Here is a 27235-nt window from a genome sequence, read left to right on the forward strand (position 1 = left end):
AAGTGTAAGCGTTTGCACGAAATAAAATGTATCTGGGTCCAGATTGATTTTATTTCCTGCAACCACTTGGTAAAATTGAATTAAGTAAATAAAAAAAACCAACTTTTTTTCAGTGTAGTTACATGATGCATTAACATTGGTTAATTTCCAGCACACAACTGTGCACACTGGTTAAAGACTCACTGATTCAAGCCATTAACTTCTGACCTTTATTTTAGTTTACTAAAGCTTTTGTCACCCGGAAGTAGGTGTGACGTCATGGCGAGACCACCGACGCCTGGTCACATGACCATGAAATCAAGCCCCTAACTACAGCGTCACTGCCTCTCTCTCTCTCTCTCTCTCTCTCTCTCTCTCTCTCTCTCTCTCTCTCTCTCTCTCTCTCTCTCTCTCTCTCTCTCTCTCTCTCTCTCTCTCTCTCCCCTTCCCAGGGTTCACTGAGCGCGGCGTGGCCCCACCCCGTCTCTCCCAGACTCTTGCCTAGCCCTACCTCAATGTAGGCTCCTGTTCTCGGGAAAGGAGAGCAAGAGGAAAGGGGGAGGAATATAAAGAAAAAAGAATAAGCTCCAAGAAGAAACATTACTTCCCTTGCTTTGCGACTCCCACAAGCCTGCGCCGGCTGCGGAGCGACGACGGCGGCGGAAGAGGAGGAGGGCGGCCTAGGCGGCGCAAATGTGCTGCTTCGACTAGCTAGCTTGTGTGCTATATTTTTTTCTTTTTTGTTGCTTTCTGGCGAATGTTAACGCACACGCAGTGTGCTAACCTGTAGCTTTTTTCGACAGAGCTCGGAACTATGGGGGAGGAATATGCATGAATGTGTACGAGCGTGCTTGTGCGTGCACGTACAGGCCTCATGTAGGCTCCCCTAAGCCCAGTCTGACAGCCAGCTGCTTTTCACCCTAACAACAAACCTGGAGACATTTTGAGGCTGCCACCCTCCACCTCCACACACCTCCACACTTTACGCCTCCATTTTCTGCTCCGGATTATTTACGTGTTGGATTTGGATCCGAACCGGCCAAAAGTGTAACTGCGGGATCGTTTGTGATGTGAGGGGGTGATAACACCAGCCAGGGACACGCACGCTTGAGACCCCCGGAGGAGGGCCCCCTACTTTGGAGGAGAAAACGCAGCAATCCGAATAAGGAGGAGAACTCGTGGAGCTGTTTTCGGAACCGGCCCAGAAGACTGTTGCCCTCTGGCTCAGCTTGCTGCAGAGAACTGGTCCGGAAGCAATGAAAATATCACACATGTAGCTGTAGTTCGTTTACTTCCTACTGGTGGGGCCCCTTAACAACTAAAACACCGCCGTACCGAACCAATTGAACCTTTAAAAAAAATGCGTGTTTTGAAAGGAGACTTGGGACCGAGCCGCGCCGCCGTGCGGTTGAGCGTTACACTCACGCCGATTTGCGCTGACTTTCGCGGGCAGCAGTGAGACGCAAGACCCGGGCTTTGGCTGATGCACACCGGGCTCCTCGTCTTCTGCTCCCTGTTCCTCTTCTCCGAGATCAAGCGCCACTTTTGCCGTAGCTGTCATTTTTACAAGTCATCACTGACAATTGTCGAGACCGAAGTAACTGAGGAAAGAACAAGCAACGTAAAAGGAGAAAAGAATCCGGCCCTGTCTGTGGCGTTAGCAACACCAACTGCTTCGATTTTTGGACACGAAAACTCCCTCCACGGACTTAAATTACAAACATTCTGGACCTGGACGGATAGACTACTACTACCCACTACCTTTTTTTTTTTTTTTTACCGGGCCGTTGGAGGAAACTTCTCCGTATTTGAGCCGCTCCTGCCCTAACCCTCGGGTGAAACGTTGGCTCTAGACTGGTCCGCTCACCTTTTCGCTTACTTTCTCTCCTTGGACTCCCCATTCTTTTGCCTTTCCCTGCGGGAAGATGGGTTGTTTGGGCAACAGTAAGACTGAAGACCAGAGAAATGAGGAGAAGGCTCAGAGAGAAGCAAACAAAAAGATCGAGAAGCAGCTCCAAAAAGACAAACAAATCTACCGAGCAACACACAGACTATTGCTTTTAGGTAAGTAAATTGTTGCATGTTTTGGGAAAATTCGTGGCATTCCAAAAATGAAGCAAGCAGACTATTTAACCGGGTTAACGGCTGATAATCAGAATCATTTTGGAAGCAAAGGTGATGTAGTAACACTACTTATATGAGATGTTACTGTTCTGGCTGTACAGTAGCCCACTCATGTAATTTGACTGTCACCCACACAACTCATTGTAGAAGTGAACAGACTCAACATGTGGTTGTGTGTGTGTGTGTTTGAAGGTGGGCTGGGTCTCCACATTACATAACAGTTTCTTGACGGTCTCCCCTCCATTAACTCCTCCTCTTTCTTCCCCTGTTAATTTGCAGCTTCAAAGTTTTGCTCTACTTTTGTTCAAAAGTCTGAACATTTAATGAGACCATACCATGGCGGCTGCATATAGCACGAAAGACACACCCATATTTCTGTTGCGGAGGAAGTTGTGTCCATTTGAACAAAGCAGAAGGGCAGGAGCCACATGAAAGCAACAATACCCTTAGCTGTCTAACATAACTGGCATTTTTTGTCTTACATTTGTTTTGATTGCACCTCGCAGCAGAGTCATTGATAAACAGATTCAAACTCGTACAAAAAACAAAATGAACATCTTGTTCCTGAACTGTTTCTGTTCTGTAGTGCTAGACATTTACTACAAGATGAAAGAACAGATTAGAAACAGACGGGCAACAATGTGACGGTGATGCCATGGCATCGACACAAAGCGTTGACTTGTGTTCAGTCAGAGTTTTCATCTCAACTGGATGGACCTTTGATCTCGTGATCGGTATTTTTGCTTGGCTGCCGTTTTGGAGGTTGAGGTCTGGTGGATAAGATAGGAAAAGCTTGCAGCGGAAAAACCAAGGGATCCATGTTTGTTTTCTGTTAAACTGTAATCACATAATAGTGAGATGTGCTAAGAAGTTGACAATAATTGCATACATGTCCAATTGATATACAAAAGAGGCCCAGGGTGGAAAAAAAATCTGAATTCACACTGCACGAAACAAAATCAGATGTGTATCGCTCGTAGGTAAAGAAAAATCCGAATTTAGCTGCACTGTGAACATCGCCTAAGCGACAGCAAGCACCCTAGTTAAAAAAAAAAACTCTCAGGTCGACTTGTTTAGTTGTCACACACGCTGATGATAATTGTAATTTTCAACAACTCCATGAGTGTGCCAAAAGAATTAAGTGTGAGAGGAAGTTGGCTGGCAAATACTTGTGCAAGCTGGACAGTCAAGTAACAGACACCAGCGACTATTACAACACCGTCCAGATTAAGATTGAAAGGATTACTTGGAAAAAGAAAATGTTTTTATCTTGGTTATCTAAAGATCCGCAGAAGCATCCATGAGAAATTGAGCTGCATCCTTGCAGATCAAGTCATATGGGCAGAATTATGTTACACGCCACCGACATGGTATTTATCAAGCCTCAGACGTCCCGCAGACATATTTCCTGCTGCCAGTTGACAGTGGTCCTCCTAGGTCTTCTTTTGTGCAGCACAGGAAAGAACATTAAAGGTGGGAGAGAAAAAAAAGGGGGGGGGGTGACTTTTTGACATGAGGTCATCAGTTATATTTCAGAGCATGATGTTATCAGTTGAGTTGGAATGAGCAGCAGCTTGCTGAGCCACTGAAATGCCCGAGCGACAAACGGTTCCATGGTCTCATCATGTGCTTGGCCAGCACAAGTTCATCTCATGGTTGGAAAAAGTAGATTGCCAAGCTGTGTTGTAGTTATCACTAGATGAGAACTCTTAACAATATTATTCAAATATGAAGAGTGGGTCACACATATAAGAAAGATGTGAACTTTTTGTTTGAGGCTGCTCAAATAATACAAAAATGGCAAACTAGAGTTAGCCTGTCAACATTGAAGCCTGTTTTTTTTTTTTTTTTTTTAGGAGCTGGCGAATCTGGAAAGAGCACAATTGTGAAACAGATGAGGATTCTCCATGTCAACGGCTTCAATGCAGAGTGAGTATGATGCAAGTGTCCATGGGCCGAGCAGCCAGTTTGGTAATATTGGTGTGTCCGTGGTTTCCCACAAACGTAACTCTTGGTTTTAGACAACATTGAACATGTGTAAAAGTAGTGGAGACATTTAAATATTCGAAAGAGGGATTTGCTCTTTAGGTAACGCAGGTATGCACCATACAATATTTGGGTAAGTAGCGGAAGCATAGTAAAGGTGGAACAAATAATTGATTTGAAAATTAGACTATATTATTTGAAGGTCTTTAATTCAAAAGTGTTTGCACTGCACTATGAGTGAACCCAACAAGACTTGAAATGATCCCAAGATTCACAGACGAGATGTTGGAGTGGGCTAACGTTGCACATTGTATCATCACAATGTGGCATACATAAGACCTCTGTTATGGAACGCCAAAATGCTATCTAGTGTCATGCTGGTGTGGTAACATGGAGGCTTTGATAACTTGCGGCCAAATGAAAAGTGCTGCCTTTGGAGTCCATTTTACAGCAGCGTTGAGTAATTTGCACAAAGGAGCTTCTGAATCCGCTGTGGCCACTTCAATGAGGGCAAAGTCCTCATTTGCAAGTTTGTAGTTTCAAATCTGCACCTGAGGCAGATGAGCGTATGACCCAGCGCATGACTCCTCAACACTGTGAGCTGTGTGCGCACGCCGGCCGCCCATGAATATACGGGACTGTGTGACTGTCTTTATTAAGACTCACAAAACGCATGGGGAAGCATCACTTACGGGCAGATATGTGATGTTGCTCGGATTAGCCGCTGGCTTTCACGGTCAGCACTGCTGACATTTTTAATGTTGCTTTCTGTTTTGGTAATAGTTTCTCACAAGTGTATGTCTGGGTGAATAGGTTTGTGTTCGTCAAAACTGATCTTTGATAAGGGTTGAGCCGTGTGCTTTGACGCACGCCCTCCATATTTTAGTCAATCACATTCGAACTCACTTTGAGGTTGACTGTAACGCTCCCTTATTTGTTTTTGCTATCCTTTAAAAGAGATCCCCATATATAAATGTTGTCCTCTGAATAAGAATAATACAAAATAATCTGAAAGCTGGTTATTGAAAGATGTTGATGGAAACATTGGGTGCTAGATGCGTTCTTGTTGCCACTGCCTATTTTACACGCAATCACACATTAACTTCCACATTTGTGTCTGTTTCAGTGAGAAGAAACAAAAAATTCAGGATATCAAGAATAATATCAAAGAGGCCATTGAGGTAAGGAGCTTCCTATATTCATTTAGTTGGGTCTTATACATTTAAATGTAACGTGGGTTGGCCTCTTGTGTGTTTATTACAGACAATAGTGACGGCTATGAGCACGCTGATGCCTCCGGTGCAGTTGGCTTGTCCTGACAACCAATTCCGCATTGAATACATCCTCAACCTCGTCAACCAGAAGGATTTTGAGTTTCCATGCGTGAGTATTAAGCTACAGTATACTCACAATTATTTTTGTGATCAGGTCAAATATAAAATACTGCACAAATTAATAAAGTTGTTTACGGTTGTAAAATTAGATCCAAACTCACTTTTTGTCATCATTGTAACTGATTAGTGTCAAATGGAAAAAGCCTGCACATGTGTGCTTTGAGTGTAAGCAGCTTTCCATAGGTTAGTGTCTCCAAAGCCCAGATGATAATCCCTTGACATGTCATAACAAACACAGAAGTGTACTAATGATCATTGGATAATACCTGTGTGAGTTTCATTTCCTCAGTAGGATTTACTCATTATCTAATTGTCCAGGCCAAGAGACTGGTAATCGGGTGCCACTTATGGGACCTCCTCACTCCCGTCATATTGTTTTATCATTTTTCTATTAGACAGAAAATCGTTTTATTTATATTTCACACTGTAGGTTTTATGCTTGAACAAAAAATGCCAACAAGCACATTTTAAATGGTGAGAAAAGCAGCGACATTTTTATTCCAATTCTTCAGCTTTTAATTCTCGAACTTTGTGTCTGATATTTTTGCTATGTAGTTGGCTCAGCAATATCCTGTAACACAGATTCTCTGATTCCTTTTGGCTGTCACTTGTTGCTTGGTAAACTTTGTGAGGCCAGTTGGAAAAAAAGGTAGCTCACCTTTTTCGCTTCAGTATCATCTGGTGGGGCACTGCTCCACTTCCCCTATTAAAAAAAAATCCCATTTGCTTTCATGATTTTATGACCAACACAGTGTTTCTTTCCTTTTTGAGCTTCAGTTCTTGAATTAACCATTGATGTTGGGAAAACATGCCCATCAATCGTGTCCTTGTGTGGGGGGGGGGAAAGTTTTCCCCCAATTTCCTGATGATTATTATGATCAATGTGTGTACCTGACTAATTAGCATCACATCCTGTTTCATGTGAACTGGTCAGGTTTAATGCAGTATTTGTAATTGAACAAAGAGGAAAGAGGACGTCACGCTAGGATAGAGTGGCTAGCGGAATGGAGTGAGTATTTTCTGTTGCTGCAAGCACATGACATGATTATGAAAGAATTCTGTGTTAAACACATGATGAGTTTGCCGTCATGGAGAGTTGTTCTTTAAAAAAGGGTTTTGGCCCATGCGTGTGCCAATCCCTCAATACAAAGAAAGAAAATACCTGAACCAACAAAGTCATTACAACACAGAAGAGTGGAAGTCCCCGATGTGCGATAGGGACCTAACTCGACCATGGCATATTTCAGCAAATAATGAATATTCACATAATTGTGATTCTAATTTACAGAATTAACAGTTACAACCATCGATATATGGCAATCTATCATTCCAAAACACATTCATTGCAGATTGTTTGAAGGACAAATAATTTGAAGTATAATAAACATTGGAGTATCACTCAAATTGATTCCTCACCTAAACCCCATTTGTGATCTCCTGTGTTCTAATATAAAATTGGACTAAGAAAACAAACAAATAAAGCTTTTTGAACCTATAGATAAATAAAGCACAAAATTTTTGGGGATTAAATTAATGCATACTGTGCACAAAATATAGAGCCTGCTTTTCTGATATTTAGCGTGTTTTTTTTAAAAAAAATTTATAACTTTCTTTCAAATGTAGGCAAGTGTAGTGAACAGAGAGATGTTATGTTGTGCTCCAAAACATGCTACAGAAGATACGTGAGGCCAAATGTGAAGTCAGTGCTGTGCTGTGTAACAGTTTGTGCACAGAGTTGTCTTCAATTTTTTTTTAATTCTACTCTGCCTTTATTTACATTTGACAGTCTTGTACACAGCCGTCACCCAGGCACAACGTTCTCACTGGTGGTGTCAACAAGCTAGTCAAGCACTCCGCTCCTAAGTCGCTTCACTTTTTTTTTTTTGCTTAGTTTGAGTGAGCATGTTTGACAGTGGGTACCTCAATCGTTAAATTGCAAATAGCTAAATAAAGCAATAAAAATGTAGCTACAATTTATTTAGATTTTTTTATTTTATAATTTGTTTTAAATATTATTGTTAATCATTGTTTCATCTTACGTTTTTGCCGTTTTCAGAGTTCCTCTGTCTCTCTTGTTTATCTTTTTTTAATATACAGTACATGTCAATAGCGTTTTTTTCAACAGGGTTAGGTCGGGGAGTGTCTTCTCTGTAAATTTCAAACTTGGAAGCAACTTTACTGAGGCACAACCAACAGTAGATGACATCGATGCCCCATTTTAGATATGAGATCAGAGCAGTTTGAGTAGTACACTTGGAGAACCGGCTGCATTTTGTTCAGCCTACCTTTTTTTTCTACTGCTGATTATAAAAAGCAGCATCATGTGTTTCCTTTGAAAGAAGAGAGTCTGTTTTATTTAATTGTTTGGTTATGTCTAATCATTGACCGCTGTGGGCCTTGAAAATGTAAAAATGCTCTAAAATGGCTGCCAGCTTGATACACTGGAAAAACAATGTGAGGAATTCTCTTCATATACTTTGTTTTGTAATGTAGTACGATTTGTTTTTGTCATTTAGTACCATACATTGGGGGTAAAAACACATCAGACAGGTTAAGAGTATTGTTTTGATGATTGGGGTGCAGTTAGGGCTGTCACTAACCAATCCTTTTAGAATCGCTTATCCTATCGATGATTTCTTCTGTTACGTGGGCAGTTGCCGGCGCACACCTGCTCTTTATTTATTTTGTACATATTTCCCACAATAATATCTCTCTACACTCACACTTGATCACTGCTTAGCGATATGTTAATCGCTGCGCTTTGGAGCAAGCTACTCTAAGTTAGCTCGCAAAGCATAAACTCGTATGACACAAGTTTAACCGTGCACAATGATTTAGTGGAAGACGCTTTGCACTCACACAAGCGTCATTTGCCAAATGAATATAACATAGTCTTTAAACAGTGTGTTCTAGCTGGCGATGGTAGGATACCTGACATTTGCTAATGAGTTTAAGAAGAACAGAAAACAAACCCTGACACGCATGTTTGCGCCTGTCTCAAAACCACCCCAACTCTATTTACTAGCAGTAAAGACATAAAACGCTATTTTTTTTCGTTTTTTTTTCCTCAGCAACCTCTAATTGATATTCTTTCTAAGAAGTCACTACTGATTGGAGGACTGAGTCCATCTTGCACAAATGTCTGTGCCTTAGTCCCCATTTATTTTGCTCTTTAAAACCAGACTGTTTTCCTACGCAATTAGTAATGTTTTTTTTGCTTTGCTTTACCTCTGCAGGAGTTTTACGACCATGCAAAAACACTGTGGCAGGACGAGGGCGTCAAGGTGTGCATTGAGAGATCCAATGAGTACCAACTCATCGACTGTGCACAATAGTGAGTAACCCAACATTAAATATGACTTCTAATAGAATTATTGCCACAGTTGTGTGATTAAACATTTTTGAAATGTTGTGTATTTGTAATAACTTTAGGAAATAAGTGTTGAATTCATTTCCATTATATTTTATTAAACTCATAGAAATGTGAATGGCAAAGTTACAAAATGTGTGCAATAGAGCAAACAATGTATAACTACTGACCCCCCCCCCCCCCCATAAAAATGCTTTACCAAAATAAATGGCAGCATTTTGTAGGAAAATGTAGCTTCTGGTTTGTTTGTTCAACATAAATAAGAGCACAAAATACAGCAATTAACTACAAATGTGTTTACTTAAGTACCAGCAGCACCCCCCCAAAAGAACTTGACTTTAGGATAAATACTTGGCACAGAATCGCTTTGAACCAGATTTCCATTTGAAATTGCTTTCAAAAAGCAATTGCTACAAAAACTTAAACGATGTATCTCATCATCAGAAATTATCCCCATCCATAATATCAAGTGTAAAAATAACAAGTGGGCTTTTTTAACAGCAATTCGGCACCCTCTCCAACAGATGGCGCCCTAGGCAAGCGCCTTTTTGGTCTATCCTGAGGGCCGGCCCTGGCCGCAAGCTTTAACACTTGGTGTTTGTTAAATGTAGACAAGAAGAGCACAATTCAACTGTTCCTCCCTGTGGCACTCGTGATGGTACAGCCTACTTGTTCCATCCCTCCTTCTTTGCTGTCAGGTCCAGCACAAAAGCCAGAGCTTATCCTCCTCTTCCTCGTCTGTCTGTCAGTCTGTCAGTCTTTCCCGGAGCCACTCCAGCCTCACCAGATTGGGAGCTGATAGACTATTAATAGCACCTGTGGTCGGGTCTCCATGGTAACGGTACCGGAGGCTGCGGCGCCGGCGAGCTATTTTTGAAATGTGCTCAGTAATGTCAGACAGACGCCACTATGGCTCTGGCTCTCTCTCTTTTGTACCATGTCATCACTCCACTTTGTCTTTCAACAACGTCTTCCACCACACACACACGCTCCAAATAAGGTCCTCAAAGGGAGGGAAGACTGACGTTATTGTTAAAATGCATGTTTGGGCTATTTTCATCTGAAATGTTTTGTTGACTGAATTTACTGTGCATCCCAAGAAATGATTTCAACCATCTAATAGCTTTTCTGGTATTGTCTCTTTGCTCAGCTTCCTAGACAAAATTGACATCGTGAAGCAGAGTGACTACACTCCATCAGATCAGGTGGTTCTGCGCTCACCACTCACCTTTTGCCATACTTCCTCTGACTTTTTCATAACTCTTACCAAAACAAAATCGGGGAGTTCATCATTGATATCAACAACTTTTTTTCCCTTTGGTACCAGGATCTGCTGCGGTGCAGAGTGCTGACATCAGGGATCTTTGAAACAAGGTTCCAAGTGGATAAAGTTAATTTCCAGTAAGTCAAGAACATAAAACCCATCATGTCTTAACAGTTTACTGACTGTGAAATCATAAACAATAATTAGTTAGAAAGTTGCTTCCAGATTTTCTAGTTTGAATATCAGAAAAGGATTGAAAAGAAAATCTATTGTATAATACTGGACAGGACCCAGATGGGGCTTGCCTGACGTAAGCTAAAGCACATGCTCATAACAGCGCGGTCAGATCAAATCGAAGTAGAGCATGATGTTTAGCTTGAGCTCGGACAACTATTTACAGAGAGCGCCGCAAACCATTCGGGGAATTAGCACGATTCCCGGAATGCAATGTGTCATGCCACGTTGAACTTTTGGCTCAATAAGGACATTCATCCTTATCGCTCATGTGTTACCTGTCGTTCGTAACATGCAATAACCGCCGTTTATTACTCCCTGAAGACATACAGATTAATAGCCATTTGACTTACAGTTCATTTCTCAGGCTTTCACGTTTACGCATATTCCCCTGCTGGCCTTTTTGCAGTTTCACAAACGTTTCCCAATAGAAATAAACACTTCAATTGAAACACCGTAGTTAGATGTTGTGAGGTTCATTCATGTAATCACAACTTGCTGAATGAAGTCAATTTCAACACCGTTTGTTGCCACATGGTATCAGTATTTCTCATCTCTGAACCATCTCTTTTGATTGACAGCATGTTTGATGTTGGTGGTCAACGAGATGAGCGCCGGAAATGGATCCAGTGCTTTAATGGTAGCGTGTGAACATCATCTATTGCCGCTTGATTCGTTCGCCACCGAGTTTCTGCGCCGTTTGTAACTCTTTCTTTTTTCGTGCCTCTCTACCGGCAGACGTGACGGCCATCATCTTCGTGGTGGCCAGTAGCAGTTACAACATGGTGATCAGAGAGGACAATCAGACCAACCGTTTACAGGAGGCTCTCAACCTCTTCAAGAACATCTGGAACAACAGGTGAAGTGGGGTGAAAAGTTGATAAAGGGCCCGATCATTTTGACCTTCTAAAGAAGGGGTGTCAAACTCATTTTTGTTGCGGGCCGCATCGTAGTCATAATTTCCTTCTGAGGGCCATTATGACTGTCAACCCAAATGAATGTATGAATGTCTCATTATGTACGGTATAGGCTGCACAACAAACTGATAAATAACTGGTTTGGAAATCAAAGACTAGTAAAAACTGTTCAACATTTTAAAAAGATGAATGGTAGTAAAAATTGCTAGTAGCGCCTCTTTATATTAAACATAAAGACACTTGGCAATTTTTGTATTGACACAAAGTTGATGCACAATTTGTCTTCCCGGGCCAAATATAATTACACTGCTGGCCAAGTTTGGCCCGTGTGCCAGAGTTTGACACCCTTTTCTAAAGGGTTTAGAAATGCTTTTGGAATGCTCCTGAGCTACTTTCAAAAGTCACTTTCCCATCTGGGTTGTGAAGCATCCTGCTTTTTCTCTTCACCCCTTACATAATCATATACATGAGTGTTCCCTAGCAACAAATGCTGCACATCAGCGTCAAATGTCCATCACTCATTTCCATATTTACAACATCCGGTGATCTTGAAACTCACTACACATTAGTTGGCGACTACCAAGTTCTTAATGCAGTTTTTGTTATGGTTTTCCTCCAGTAAATGCTTGCGCCTGGTTTGATGGCTCATTTCTCTTGTACTCCTCAGGTGGCTGCGAACCATTTCTGTCATCTTGTTCCTAAATAAACAGGACCTCCTTGCGGAGAAAGTGCTGGCAGGGAAGTCCAAAATTGAGGAATACTTTCCGGAATTTGCTCGCTACACTACACCTGATGATGGTGAGCAGTTCTTGGACAGACCTTCTCACTAGACACAATCACATAAACTGTTAACGTGCAGGATATATAGCATAGCATAGCATCAAGAGTTTGTTGTTCTATATAAGAGAATCAGAGCGGGAAACAGCCAAATACTTAAAAGACAACTGAGCTGTTCCCCCTCTCATTGTTGCACACACATGGACAACATTTTTGGTACCCTAATGTTTATGAAAGAAAAGCCCACAGTGGTCACAGAAATAATATGAATCTGGCAAAAGTAATAATGAAAAAGATATCCAAATTGGCCATTGAAAATCAGACATTGCTTTTGAAGATATTTAAGAAAAGAAAAAAACCTGAATGCAACAGGCTTGGTCAAAGATGGTAGCACCCTTGCCAAGATGCATTTTGGCAATAAACCTATAATTTCTTTGGGAGGTTGACCTGGACTCTTGTTAATATTGATATTTTCCATCTCGTCAGTTTGTCATCAATCTCTCCCTTGTGTCCACATCCAGTGAGGTTTGCTACTGTCAAGACCATTTAATCCACTGTTTAGCTCCTTCATTGAAACCAGGGTTGCCCAAACCATTTCTTTCAAGGGGTCACCTACAGGAAGAAAATGGAGGCAAAAGCCACATCTTCCAATTTTTTTTTTCTTTCATCTCTTTAACACGCTAAACCAATCCATCAGTGCAGGTAAAGCTATGCAAATCTATAAATGCTGTTATTTATGCTGTATACTTTTAAAAAAAGATAGGTTATAGTGCATAAAGGTTTTGATTTTAATGAGTGGAGTGGCCAGGGGTCCTGTGTCCCACTTGAAAGAGATCACCTATGCACTGAGCAGCAGCAGAACCACATCTCCACATTTAGTCCCAACAGTTTTTTTTACCCCCCCATCTAAATTGGTGTCTTTATCCACCTCTGTGGCCCTTTATACTCTTGCAGCGACACCCGAACCTGCAGAAGATCCCCGTGTCACAAGGGCGAAGTACTTCATAAGAGATGAATTCTTGGTGAGTGCAAATGTTTCATCTTATTTATTGAGCCACTGATTTTCCATTGGTGGCGCAGCACCCCCCAGAAAAACTCATTTTTGCACACTCTTATTCTTTAGATTTCATTTTAAAATAGAGCAAAATGTCTAACACAATCATTTTGACACACTGGTCTACACTTGTTTTCTTCTCCCAGCATTCTGATGCATATGATCATGGACGCATTCAACTTTGAGCCATTCCACTGTAAACATACTTATTGTACTTTTTTTTTTTTTCCTCAAAAAAATTGTGGAATTCAATGTAAATCTATGTGTTACCAATAACAGTTTTTATAGGTGAAGCACTAGGAGGCAAAATACTGCTTGGTAGCAACCAAAAGAGGGCGCTGTGGATTCAGTTTCTGCGACTGAGCAGTAGCATCCATCTAGACTTGATTAGTCCCAGGATCTACTATGAATTTGTCGTCAGACATCTCGAACAAACGAAACACAGAATCTGCGCTGACATGTAAAAGGGTGGCGCAAAAATACAAAATAGGTGCATCTTAAAACAATTACTAAATATCATTGGGATAGGCTTCAGCATGCCCGCAACCCTCGTGGGGATAAGTGGTACGAAATTGAAAAGTGAATTTGTTTCCGTTTAGTTAAAAAAAACAAAAAGATTCCTCTGTGAACCTGGATGTGGTCTGCATAGTACAATTAAACAATTGCACGACAAAAGAAGCTTATTGAATGAACCAATATTATTTTGCCTGGTAGTTGACAAGCGCTAAAATGGCCAACCCCAGAGATGGCTAGAATTCAGCAAATACTAAATACTGAGATTGTCACTTGTTCCTTCCAGAGGATCAGCACTGCCAGCGGCGACGGGAGGCACTACTGCTACCCCCACTTCACCTGCGCCGTCGACACGGAAAACATCCGCCGCGTCTTCAACGACTGTCGAGACATCATCCAGAGGATGCACCTGCGGCAGTACGAGCTCTTGTGATGGGACGGCAAAAAAAAAAACGTAAAGGAAAAAGCAAATCAAAAACAGAACAAACTTGGGAACACCCTGAGTCTTTGAACTCTTCCACAGACATGCCAAAAAGACACGTCACACAGTACACGATGCCAACTTCCCCTTGCTGCTAACTCCGAGTCTGGGGGGGGCGTGGCCTAAAGCCAACATTCACTTTGGCCACTTTCCTCCTCTTTCACGCAGTCTGGACTGGAATTCACTTTACATTTGCAGCCACGTGGAGTGCTGCTACTTTGATGGAACGAGCAAACTGTAACAGATCTCATCTACTACACAGAAATAAGTGTCATGCTCAGGATTTTGGATCAAACCGTACATGTGAGCATGAGGATGCGCGCGCGCGCACACACACACACACACACACACACACACACACACTGCAGTCCTTCCTCTCACATATGCATATCGCGATATTCAAAAGTAACATCAAATCTGCATTTACTGAGTTGCAAAAGAAATCCAGAAACTGTTATGCAGAGTGGCCTCCCACTTTTATTTTGATTTTTTTTTTCTCCAACCCATTGGAGCCCAGTTGCAGGGTTGACAAGTTTAAAAGCAAAGAAAGAGGTGTTTTCTTTGTCTTGTCCGCAAATGGGACAGGTGTCTCCCTTCGGCCCCCTGCTGGAATTTGAAATCAACACAAGGACAATGGAACGGAGGAACCATCCCTCCTCCACTTGACTAAAAATGATACATCGTACGTTTGAGTTGAAGACTTCTATGGGACTTAGCAAACGGGGAAAAAAAAGTATCCAATACAGTATCTAAGTTAAAGAAAAATATCTTTTGCCAACACAACTGTTTGTTTGTTTTTTCTTACTTTTGGGGGTCTGTGTGGACTTGTGTGCCATTGTGCCCTGCGTGGTCTTTTTCTCTCATTTTCTCCTCCTTCCTCAAACCACCGCTTTTTCTCTTCTGACTTACATCTGCACTAGAGAGGGAAAAAAAAAAAGAAGAATTCTAAAATGTAAAGGGAGGAAGAAAATGGCAAAAACAAACAGGACACTTTATCTCCCTGAAATCTCCCTCCCCCCGTCTCTGTCTATTTTACTTTACTGCTGAACTATTATTCTTGTACAGACTGTAAAATGTATTATTTTGTACAACTTTATTGAGGAAAAAATAACTTTTAGAAGATCCCTGTGCCTTGATCACGACAGTACGTGTATAATGAGCTAAAGTGGGTGTCATACTGCGCTGTATAGCTTGGCCAATTAATACCAACCCCTTCGCTTCACCACTTCCTTCCTTTTCGTTATCTTCATCCTCCAGGCTGTCTCGCGCTCTCCTTTGGGGACCTGAGGGACAAACATTTGTAGCTTTTTGTAGGCTCATTTCTCTTCCTCATTTTTCCCCCTTTATGATTTAAATTTCTCTTTTTGGATCCATACCCCTCCTCACCCGAAAGAATGAATAATAAAATATATATGGGTTTTAAAATCAAAAGTATTTTATTAGGAATCATATGGCAAACTGTACACTCAACAGTGTCCATCTTGCTTCTAAGTTAAATCCTTTCAACGGAAGTTCTTTTGTTTTCTCGCATACATTTTGGAAAGTTTAAAAGGGAAAATGATCAGATTCAAAACATTGCCTTGTTTTTACACGAGTCATGTTTTTCCTACCCAAATATCTCCTAAAAAAACAACCAAAAATCCTTTTCATTTTATTTGTGGAGAAAGGGGGGGCAATGGGTCCTTCTTCCCTAGCGTGCACATCAGTCATCTCTCATTATATGTATGCATCATTTATGCGTCTTCTGAAACGGAGCTCTTGAGAAATAAAGATTCTTTTGGGGGGGTGAAAACAGCACCAGGCCCGTCCTTACACATGCAACAACACAACACTCGAGACGCAAGCTGCGTGTTGCTACTCCCTTAAATTGCAGGAGAATGTGGAATTTCCTGCTATGTTAGTCTTTCCTCATCTGATCTGCAGTAGTTCTTCAAAGGGCTCAGCATGAAGTGTCCTCAAATGACTTTCTCACAGCTGCACCATTGATCTGAAGTACATAGTCTGGACACTGGAAATTAAAATTGTCTAACAAGCATACTTTGTTGCCTTTGCCAGTCCTGGGCAGTAAAATCTACTTTTGTAATGATACAGTAAAACTGCTAAGATCAAACAAATTTGAGAGTACCACTTGGCCTTAGTCATTTGCAATTAGAATTCATCTTACCTGTCTCCATAATGAGAACAAGCGTTATAAAAAAATTCCATCCTTTACTGAGCCAAGACCTGCATTTTACATTAGAAAAATGTCATGGCAAAACATCAAAATAAAAATATCACACATCCAATCAACAAATTTGCTCTATCATCCCTAATAATGTTACTATTAATAATGTTTTAATTTAAAAAATAATTTAAAATTAATCATGATGAAACTAACCGAAATCAATATAAATAACAGTTTCTTGAAATCTGCCGATGGTCACATTTTCAAATGATTGCTTACACAACATTCCTAGAAACGCACAATATCTCATCACTGGTAAGATATTTTTAGAACAGGTTCACTGGCTACTCATTTAGTCCTTGGGGGCTACCTGGGGTCCATGAGCACCACATTGGTGATCCCCGTAAAATGAAAAAAGTTTTTTTTTTGCTCCATTGGTAAGCCATCAAACACCTGAAATTTGCGAATATTACATGACAATGCTCCCTTGTCTAAAATTGATACATAATGTTTGTTTATGTATTTATTTAACTATTTGAATAGGGACAATGCACATTAATGAACATCAGTATAAAACCAAATATAAATATGCCGGAATATAGCTACAAAGCTAGTTTTCAGCCGTAGTCCCCAGGCAGGCCAATACAGAAGAAAGAAAATATAACATACATATAAATTCATACATACATATAAATACATCCATCCATCCATTTTTTTTATTTCGCCTGTCCCCATGGGGGTCACGGGCGTGCTGGAGCCTATCCCAGCAGTCAGCAAACAAGATTAACAAAGCCAGTCATTTACTTACTTATTTAACGCTCTTTGCGTGAGTGTAAATTACAGCATCATCTGCATAAATTTGAAAATTCACGTTATTACATGTTTTGGGATCATTTATGTAAAGGGAGAATATCGGGGGGAAATTTTCAACAATTGAGTTGAGTAACTCATTTTACCCACATTTTAATTGTTGATTCTACAAAACTACAATGAAATGAAAAATGTAAGGTGGCACTGGTTATCACGTCCGCCTCACAGTTCAGAGGATGCGGGTTCGATTCCACCTCCGGCCCTCCCTGTGTGGAGTTTGCATGTTCTCCCTGTGCCCCCGTGGGTTTTCATCTTCCCACATCTCAAAAACATGCATGGTAGGCCGACTGAGCACTCCAAATTGCCCCCAAGTGTGATTGCGGATGATTGTTCGTCTCTGTGTGCCCTGCAATTGGCTGGCAACCGGTTCAGGGTGTCCCCCGCCTACTACCCGATGACTGCTGGGTTCCAGCACGCCCGCGACCCCTGTGGGGACAAGCGGTACAGAAAGTAGATTACTTTCAATGGACCGATACAAAATTGGTACAGTAGGTATCACATTGATGAAATGAATGACTTATTGTTTTACGTTCTATTTATATGTATAGTTTATTTTTTAATAAGTACTTTACGTGTTTTATACACATTTATATATAACTATATGTGTATACATTCGCTCTCTTATATGCAAATTAGTAACAATATTCAAGGTCCCGCCCCTTCGCCAAGTCCACTTTCTTGTCTTCGCCGTCTCTCCTTTCGCTGCTACGCTAGCATACTTAGCAAATTAGCTTCCAGCAGCTGTCGCTAGCAATCAGTCAGTGAGTCAGGCGGGCAGTTTACCCGGTGCCCCTTTCACATTATATCCGTAGTCGTAGTCGCAGTCCGCCCCCTTCTCGCCTCGCAGGAAGCCGCGTACGTCAGTATTTTTCGTTCCGGAGCCAACCAGCTGCAACCTCGCCTCTCCCTGCTACCTGTGATCCAGATCGTTGCCTTCGCCGCCCCGACAAGGAAGAAGCTCTGGGTCATGGCCAGACCAGAACAAGTCCTGGTGCTGGAGCCGCAACACGAGCTGAAATTTCGAGGTAACTCCACCAGGGCAGGGCCGGTAACGCCTCGGTGGCTACACGCTCAACTGGTTCGACACCGCCCCTGCGTTGCCTTTTCATGTCTGCCCGTCATGTTTATTAAGATTATTTGTCGGGCAAGTTGCACACTATTAGTGTGCACGGTGTATTTTAATGATGAAATAGCAAAGGTGCGCTTGCGTTAACAAGGTAGCAGCTTAGAATCCTTCTTACCTAGCTTGACTGCTAGCTAGCTAGCTAGCTAGCTGTCATTGCAGCGTCAGAGCAGGCCCGCCGTTGATCACATTCATTGACTCACTAGTAGGCTCAGTCTTTATAATTCTTTAAACGCCGCGATTTCACTCTTTTTGACGTCTGTTTTCTGTTAACATGCTAACACCTAGCAGTCAGCCTAGAATGTTTAAAATACTTTCTACAGTGCTGAGCTTTTAATTATTTAGTTACGTACACATTGTTGCAATCTACCTAATGTGAGGTTTGCTCTAAATCTTCTTAGATTCTTAAACTCACTAAGGTGGTGGTGGGAAGCTGTTGAATGATATACGGAGCACTTTCTTGGTTGTAATATTGATGTACAGATAATGTGATTTGTCTATATAGTATGTCTAATCTTCTGTGTGTTTTCATCCCCAGGACCGTTCACAGATGTCGTCACTGCCACTCTGAAGCTCACCAACCCCACAGATAGAAATGTGTGTTTCAAAGTCAAGACAACCGCACCTCGTCGTTACTGTGTTCGCCCAAACAGCGGCATCATCGACGCCGGGACCTCCATCAATGTTTCTGGTCAGATGTCGTGCCGGATGTATCGCCAATCCGATAGCTATGTTTGAATATCTCTTGTTACTGTGATGTGAGACTTTAAAGCAGAACCAACCCTGTGAGAGATTGATTTTCCATGCAACAAAGTCATAATATTTGTATCCACATGACATCTACTGGCATGGCAAAGAAACACTAGACAATCGTACAGGTGCATCTCAGTAAATTAAGATATGGTAAAAGGTTTATTTATTCGTTAATTCATCTTCTGAACCGTTTATCCCCACGAGGGTCGTGGCCGTGCTGGAGCCTATCCCAGCAGTCTTTGAGGCGGTAAGCGGGGTATGCCCCAAACCGGTTGCCAGCCAATCGCAGGGCATATCAAGACAAACAACATTTCACACTCACACCCATGGACAATTTTGATTGTTCAATTGGCCTACCATGCATGTCTGGAATGTGGGAGGAAACCGGAGCCAAAATTGTTGGTCATGCTGCAAATTTCATGGACTTAAATCCATTTGATGTACAGTACTTAGCACTGTATACTGAAACCATTGAATATTTGTGGTTTATTTCTAATATCAGGCAATGGAGAGGAAAAGCGCTTAGCATGACCGCCTCACTGTTCTTAGGTTCACGATTCAAAGCTGTGCCCTGTTCTTACTGTCTGGAGTTTGCACATTCTCCCCTCTATATGTTATTCCAATGATGATTATTTAATTGTATGAGAAAATAAAATTCATATTCCGTGCCCTATACAGTTATGCTGCAGCCTTTTGACTATGACCCCAATGAGAAGAGTAAGCACAAATTCATGGTGCTCTCCATGCTGGCTCCCTACGACATGACTGACATGGAGAGTGTTGTGAGTATCAATATTTAACCTTCATTCAATTCAACTGACCAGTTTCATTGGATTTCTCAGACAGCCATACAAGTTAATACAATAGAAACACTAAGGTTGAGCACAATCCGTTCTGGGACGCTGGTTAAATATTGATTTATTTATTTTTTCCAGTGAGTTCTCATTTCTGTGTGAAATACATCAAGTTAAACAGTATTCTGAAGGATGTTAACTAATCAGTCATGAGTTGTATCTTAGCTCTTTTTTTCTTTTTCTGTGATGACATTCACAGTGGAAGGAGGCCAAGCCCGAGGAACTGATGGATTCAAAGTTGAGATGTGCCTTCGAGATGCCTCTTGAAAATGACAAAGCGGTAAGCGTCTTCTGAGCTCACATTTTCACCTTCTCATCAACATTTTGATGTACGGCAAGCACTTTGAGCAGTTCACGTCGACACCATGAGCAAATTCATCACTGTCCCAGCATTATAATTTTTTCATTTTGATTTTGATCACTCTGTATACCTCCCCCACCTTCTGTCTCTCTCTCTATCTCTTGCTCTCTCTCTCTCTCTCTCTCTCTCGCTCTCTCTCTCTCTCTCTCTCTCTCTCTCTCGCTGCAGCATGAGCCTGAAAGCTACCACACTGTGCATTCTTCTACCTCTTCTGTTAAGTCGGAGTACGTCTCTCCGCCAAAGTCATCCAGCGCCTCGCTGGACGACGGAGAGGTGAAGAAGATTATGGAGGAGTACAAACGACTGCAGGCAGACGTCCAGAGACTACGAGAAGAGAACAAACAGATCAGGGTGAGGCCATGCTTTCCTATTTTTTGCAGAGCTCCGACAAAACTGACACACGATTAGCAGTGTACATCTTACACCAGGATCCCTGTTGAGAAAAATTAGACCCTCTCAACGAGCGAATTTAAGGGTTTACGTCAAACTATGAGAATGTTATCTCAGTAGCGAATAGTGGCTTATCAAAGTTAGGTTTGCATTTCACAGCAATTTTACTCTGTGTGGACTTTGCTTTCATTTCAATGTTCTTGGTTCTGACATGAGGCAGGCGGACCTTTGTATACCTCATGAGAGATATGTAAAACTACATTCTTACTGATGACATGTGCATTTAGAGCTTCTCCCAAAAAGCACAGTTCACTATTTGCTCGTTTGCCTATTCTAATTTCTGTCACTCTGATCAACTATTTATTGCTCTTTGTAAAATGCTCTAAATGTCACAAGATTGTGTCAAAGCACAATCTTAAAACAAATTGGTCTTAAGGAAGTATATTGATGGGATAATTTCAACTGAGGCAAGCATTTGTTCAAAGAAGCCTGTCGATGAATATGAAATGTCTGTGCCGCGTGTTTATTTTTTCCAAAATCAAGGCATGAATTCAAAATTATGTCAAAGTGTTTTGGGGGTCGTAGTACAGGGTATATTTAAGTGTTTGAGGTAGAGCAAACCGTTTTGAAGGAGTTAAGAAAATATTATGCTGAAAGGCTCGGTCCCCAGAGGCATTACTGTATTGTAACGTTTCTCAGAGCTCTCTGGTGCCAATAGAATTCCACGACCGTTGTATTTACTTTTTTCATAACCGTTTTGATTTGTGTGTGTGCACTGCCTCTTCGTGGCAGGAGAACGATGGGCTGCGGAAGCGAAAATTGACGGGGCTTGCTGCCAACTCCCCCTCTTCCTCCGTCATGGCGTCCTTGGCCACGAGAGACGAAGGCCTGAGCACCCGTGTGCTGGCTCTGTGCGTCCTCTTCTTCGTCATCGGAGTCATCATCGGCAAGCTGGCCCTGTAGACGCACAGACAGACTACACGTGATGGGACGAATGGACAGACAGATGGATGGCATGGACGGACACGTGTCATTGACGGCAACATGAAGTCTTCTTGGCTTTACATTTTCTCTTGTTCTTATTGTTAACCCTCAAGGCAATATTGTTCTGGCTCGTCATGGCAGAGCTAAAAAGAAACCTTTGAATGTGTTCTGAGAAAACAAAGAAGCTAAACCTTGACTTTTCTGTCTTTCTTTTTTTTTTTTTTCTGTGTGTGAAATGATCACCTTCAACTCCAGTGACTCCGTCCTTAGCTCTCGATCCTTACGAGCTTGCACGGGTAATGATTAGTGGTGATGTGGCTCAAGGCTTCCATTGATTCCCGACTGATGACACTTAAAACCAACACATTCTCTTATTACTGATAATACACACAGAGATTGAACACTAGTGAAGTGAGCATTTATATTCTGGACTTCCAACTTTGTGTGTCTGTTTGTGTGTGTTTGTGTATTGCGGGTGAGAGGGTGGATGCTTGCAAAAGAAGAGCACATGTCAGATATCCTGTTATAAGTTATTGGGGGTTTTGTTCAGTATCTGCTATCAGAACCATAAAGAGAATATCTTCTAGTCATATGATTAAAAAATGTATTCGGTTTTCCCAGACTGCACTTTGCCAGCAATGGCCCTCCACTTGTGTGCGGAAAGAGTGTAGCCGCCAACTCATTAAACTTCATGCAAAACCAATGTGGACGTTTTCAATAAACACTTGTATGCAACAACAGTTCAAGCTGTCACTGCTTTGTATTTGGCCGCCTGCCTGCTTCTGAATCTTGAGTGTTTCTACAATTTAAATTGGAAATTAATTTTTTATTTTATGTGAATATATATGTGTACACACAATTGCAAGAAAGAGTATGTGAACCCAGTTGCAAAAAGGTCATCTGAAACTAATATCACACAAATAACAGTTTTTGTATTTTTATTTGCTACACAATAAAACCCCTAGGCTAGTAATTTCAACCACACAGGCACAGCTAAGTCTTTTTTTTTTTTAATGCAGTTGGTAAACAATGCCAGGCCCGGGGACTGCCAGAATGCCATTAAAGGTCCTAAGTAAGGCTGTGATTTTGTCAAAATACTAATAAAAATAAATAGCATAAAAAGTTTGAAATTTAATCTATTGAGGGATTTTACTGTAAAAAGTAGGAACGTTCTCAAAATGTTTTGAATGACCCACACTGCTCCTATTTGGAATAAAAAAGTTGGGGAAGAAAAAAAAAAAACTGAACTACGGTAAAAGTGGCAGTTTTAGAATAAAAGTTTGAATGGTTTGAATCGGTGGCAAAGACACAAAAAAAAGTAACGAAATAATGCAACTATTTTTAGTGTATTGTCTTTAGAATTCACATAATTAACAACCGTCCGGAAAAAAAAGACATTCTGTTGACTTTTCTGTCATAACGCATATGTCCGGCAGATGGAGACAGATCACCACTAATGGGTGTCGTCAATGTAGATCGTGACATCACCCGGCCTTGTCCCGGAAATAGAGAAACGTCAACAATCCTCTCGGCAGGGCCGTGTCAAGAGTAGCCAAGCAGCGAGGTATATTTTGGATACTGTATTAGTGTGTAGCATCGCAGCGATGTCGATGTTCGGTAAGATATTTGGCGGAGGAGGCAAAGGAAACAGGGGACCGAACCCCCAGGAGGCGATCATGAAACTCCGTGAAACCGAGGATATGCTAACTAAGAAGCAGGATTATTTGGAGAAAAAGATTTGAGCAAGAGCTGCAAACAGCCAAGAAAAACGGCACCAAAAATAAAAGAGGTAAGCTATCCGCTCGCTTTTCTTCCTTTAGCATCTCCTCCGTGTTTTAATAAGCTTGCCATTAATCGTTAGCATGTTATTAGCATGTTAGCCCAATTGGCTAACATCACATAGCGGCCGTCGTAGTTGTTGGCAGCCTCCCCTGGCGACCTAATTTTGCCTCTGGAGGAATGAACATTCACGCCAACCAGTCCATTATCTTAGTTTTTAGTTTAGTCAGGAGTATACCTAGCTAGGGTTTACACGATCGCTTGTCATGTCAATATTAAGCGAGCATTATGTGTGGATAGTCTTTGAAGTAAAAACTAGCCGTATGATTATTTTTTTATATATAGAAAACAAGGGAGAATATGACACACACAACATAAAGAGCGAATTCTGTGAAATGAAAAGGTTAACGGAGTGTTACGTAACTGTGTCAAAGTAAATTGTATGACTCAAAGTAATCAAAGTTCAACTCTGATTACCCTACTCAAATAAGTGGTTCATTGTCAACCTGCTTATAGTCATAGTTATTAGACGGACGTACTAGTGACAGGTATCTTAAGCTTAAAAACTAAGCCCTAATTTAATATTTGATTGCCCAAACCTTTGAGAAAATCGCTCTACTCAAACGATTAACTCTCGAGTAACTTTCAGAGTATCTTGGGCCACTATTCTGGAGCAAAGTTCCCAAGACATTTCCAAAAGCAATTTGTTTCGGGTTCTTTCGGGGATATGCAGATCTGGACGCTTACAATTGTTGTTTTGTTCTTCTTAGCCCTTCTTTTATTATTATTATTGTTGACTGTGTGTCTTTATCCTGTTGGAGACCCATGACCAGCAAATGTGATCAAGCTTTGACAGTAAGAAGCACTTTAAGTCTATAACATTTAGGCCTCTCGCCAGCAGGCCTGCTGTTTGTTTGTTTGTTTGTTTGTTTTTTCCTTTGTTGCTTTGTATTTGATGACCTCCATCTTGTCGCACTTATTGGTCTCCTTTGTTGGCGCCGATGACAGTGGCAGCCTTTTCTCGGAGCCTATATTATGTTTGCGCTCATGTCATCTGTATGTCTTTTATATATACCCTGTGCTGATGAGCTAATATAATGGAGGGCCAGAGGTTGCTTTTTGTTTCAGAGTAGTTGGTATTGTTGTAAAAATAAAAAGGAAACGCCAACAATCATCAAGAGAAATACCTTGAACCTGATGAGACTGGAATTTGTTGCTAAGCCACACATGCTTTTTAGACAATGTTCTGCGTATGACCCTGAGTATGATCTCAGGGTCATGCATTATTGAGTTGTGTATCGTACTGAATACTGATCATTCCACAGTGTGTCAGAGAATTCAATTCTATAGTCATGCTGATGCGTGATTCTCGTCAACTGTCCTTTTTGCAGCTGCTCTGCAGGCTTTGAAAAGAAAGAAGCGCTACGAGAACCAGCTAGGCCAGATCGATGGCACGTTGTCCACCATCGAGTTCCAGAGAGAAGCTCTGGAGAATGCCAACACCAACACTGAAGTGTTGAAGAACATGGGCTTTGCTGCCAAGGCCATGAAGTCCGCCCATGAAAACATGTGAGAGCTGCTGGACACACGATTGATTGATTGATTGATTGATTGATTGATTGATTGATTTTCAAATCTGTATGATTGTGTATTTTTCCTTCTTTCTATATTTTTAACCACATACTGGTCAAAAGGAGTTAGTATAACATGTCAAATAGTGTAAAAAATGTTACCATGTCTGTTGTGAGTTGACAAACGTTTCTGCTCATTGTTGTTTTAGGGACATTGACAAGGTGGATGACCTGATGCAGGACATAACAGAGCAGCAGGAGTTGGCCCAAGAAATCTCTGATGCCATCTCGAAACCCGTCGGCTTTGGAGAAGATCTGGATGAGGTGGGAAGTGCCTTGTTTTGCAAAGCCCGGCGTTTGTGCTCTATAGAACTGGACTTTGAATGGGGTACATTCAGAAAAACGATCAATGCACTCCTCCTAAAAGTCACAGTCAGATGATTAATCTTATCATCTGTGTCCAGACACGCAAAATGTATTTTGTATAATGTATATGCTCATGCAAATCCCAATTGTGGCCCATAGAGGAATAAAAAAATCTGTTTTACTTGAACTCTGCAATATACATACAGCCTAAACGTTAGTGATTACTCGTGCCAATATTCAGTGTCTTTCGTTATCTTGCTCAGGATGAACTTCTTGCTGAGCTGGAGGAGCTAGAACAAGAAGAGCTGGATAATAATTTGCTGGACGTCGAATCAGAGGATGTCACTCTTCCCAATGTGCCTTCCACTTCATTACCTACCAGACCCGGTGAGATGGCGGATGACGACGCTAGGCATTATTGTTTTCTTTTTGTTTGCTTTGCCAGGGAGTACATTTACTTTCATTTACTTCTCACTGTAGGCGGTTGTGTAGAGATGTCAAAGTTAATTGATTAATTCACAAGTAATTGATTATCAAATTAATCAACAACTATTTTAATAATCTTGTAATCGTTTGGGGCAATTTTTTTTTTTTTTTTTTTTACCTTATCCTTTTTTACCTTACCTCCATATCCTCTGTCAGCCTCTCAACAGCAATCATTCATTAGCGTTAATCACTCTTGTGTGATATGGTTATTTGCTTGTTTTTATTACTAAACAATACCAAATAAACAGAAAATGTAGAGAATAGTTTTGTCATACGCTTTCATGCAAAATAAAGTTTTAACCGATTGATCGATGGAATAATCAATAGAATAATCGATTCTAAAAATATTCAATAGTGATAGCCCTAGAAGTTGCCCGACTAAAGGACTTATTGACAGAGTTACCAAGTAACATGACACTGGCATCACTGCTTGTGACCCCCAAAGTAACATGTATTTGTGTCGTTTATCTGATCATCTTTTTCTGTCTTACCCAAGCGGCAAAGAAAGAGGACGAAGAGGACGATATGGGCGACCTGAAGCGCTGGGGGATGGAAGCCATATAAACACATCATACGACACATCATGCTAAACTGTATCAAAGATGAAGCTGAAAAGAGGAAGGCATGAATGGACTGATAAGATGTTGTGTGTTTGTTTGTGTTGGAAGAAATCGCCTGAACTCAATTTAACACTCCCTCCTCTTTCCCCACCCCTTCGAAAAAAAGCTGATATTGTTGTCTTTCTTTAATCGAGTCTCAGAATGTCCTCAATTTTCTCATTTCAAGGCTTGTCAACAGTGGCTCTGTCATACAGCAAAGTCACAAATATTTTATGAGAACCTGACACTGAGGGTTCATGTCAGTGTGACATTGTGACATGACTCACATAAACTGTCTAGCCCCCTTTTTCTTGTAATTTTCATGGCTTGTGTAAGAGATGCTGCAGGGTAAAGTTATGATCTCTGTTGAATTCAAATCCCATGTGTCGTCCCAAATTGTGTGCTTTGTCTTAAAGAAAATGACCTCACCCTAAAAATAATACCCTCCACCCACCTACTCATCAGTGGTTAGTTATTTGCTGTAAACATGTCTCTTTTTCTACTAAGAAACTTTTTTGTTGTCACTGACAGCCTCTGTTTCAGCTAAAGGGGTGGGGTGTGCAACAAAACAAAAATGAGCTGTCAGCAAACACAAAATATGACAAGAAGGGGAACAAGTTGAGAGCATTTCAACACTCATTCTGATTCTGTGTTTCTCCCTATTAAGGTCCATGTTTCAAATGTTATGTTAGAATAAATAGCAACTATGGTCACTGTTCAACTGGATGCACAATGGGATAGAAAGCTTCTCACTATGCAGGGATTGTCAACCGGTGGTCCGCAACATTGGAAATGGAAAATAACCCTTTAAAAAATAAAGTGGGTTTAGGGTCGGCTCGGTG

The 27235-nt window shown here is 41.2% G+C and overlaps 3 protein-coding genes across 4 annotated transcripts; all 3 read left to right on the top strand.

The window, feature by feature from the left end:
* Positions 1-440: 440 nt before the first annotated feature.
* Positions 441-15018, top strand: gnas (GNAS complex locus). Its single transcript, XM_037245980.1, has 12 exons — positions 441-2043; positions 3960-4032; positions 5216-5270; positions 5353-5472; positions 8720-8817; positions 10004-10058; positions 10181-10254; positions 10933-10991; positions 11090-11210; positions 11936-12066; positions 13000-13067; positions 13899-15018. Exons 1-12 carry the CDS (start codon positions 1905-1907, stop codon positions 14043-14045), a joined length of 1140 nt encoding a protein of 379 aa, XP_037101875.1. The 5' UTR covers positions 441-1904; the 3' UTR covers positions 14046-15018.
* A 2790-nt stretch (positions 15019-17808) lies between these two features.
* Positions 17809-22332, top strand: LOC119119576 (vesicle-associated membrane protein-associated protein B-like). Of its 2 annotated transcripts, none has more exons than XM_037245982.1 (6): positions 17809-18152; positions 18789-18941; positions 19682-19785; positions 20057-20137; positions 20438-20569; positions 21401-22332. In XM_037245982.1, the coding sequence occupies exons 1-6, from the start codon at positions 18095-18097 to the stop codon at positions 21569-21571; spliced, it is 699 nt and encodes a 232-aa protein (XP_037101877.1). In that variant the 5' UTR covers positions 17809-18094; the 3' UTR covers positions 21572-22332. The 2 variants fall into 2 exon arrangements, with proteins under 2 accessions (XP_037101877.1, XP_037101876.1); XM_037245981.1 differs by having other exon boundaries at positions 17811-18152; positions 20387-20569.
* A 735-nt stretch (positions 22333-23067) lies between these two features.
* LOC119115737 (charged multivesicular body protein 4b-like) lies at positions 23068-27111 on the top strand. The gene is given in 6 exon segments (XM_037240550.1): positions 23068-23331; positions 23333-23381; positions 24763-24940; positions 25152-25266; positions 25572-25695; positions 26291-27111. Coding segments are annotated over 6 exon segments (669 nt in total). The 5' UTR covers positions 23068-23196; the 3' UTR covers positions 26359-27111.
* The last annotated feature ends 124 nt before the right edge of the window (positions 27112-27235 follow it).

This window comes from Syngnathus acus, chromosome 2 (assembly GCF_901709675.1).
Source record: "Syngnathus acus chromosome 2, fSynAcu1.2, whole genome shotgun sequence".
In the NCBI taxonomy this organism is placed as follows: Eukaryota; Metazoa; Chordata; class Actinopteri; order Syngnathiformes; family Syngnathidae; genus Syngnathus; species Syngnathus acus.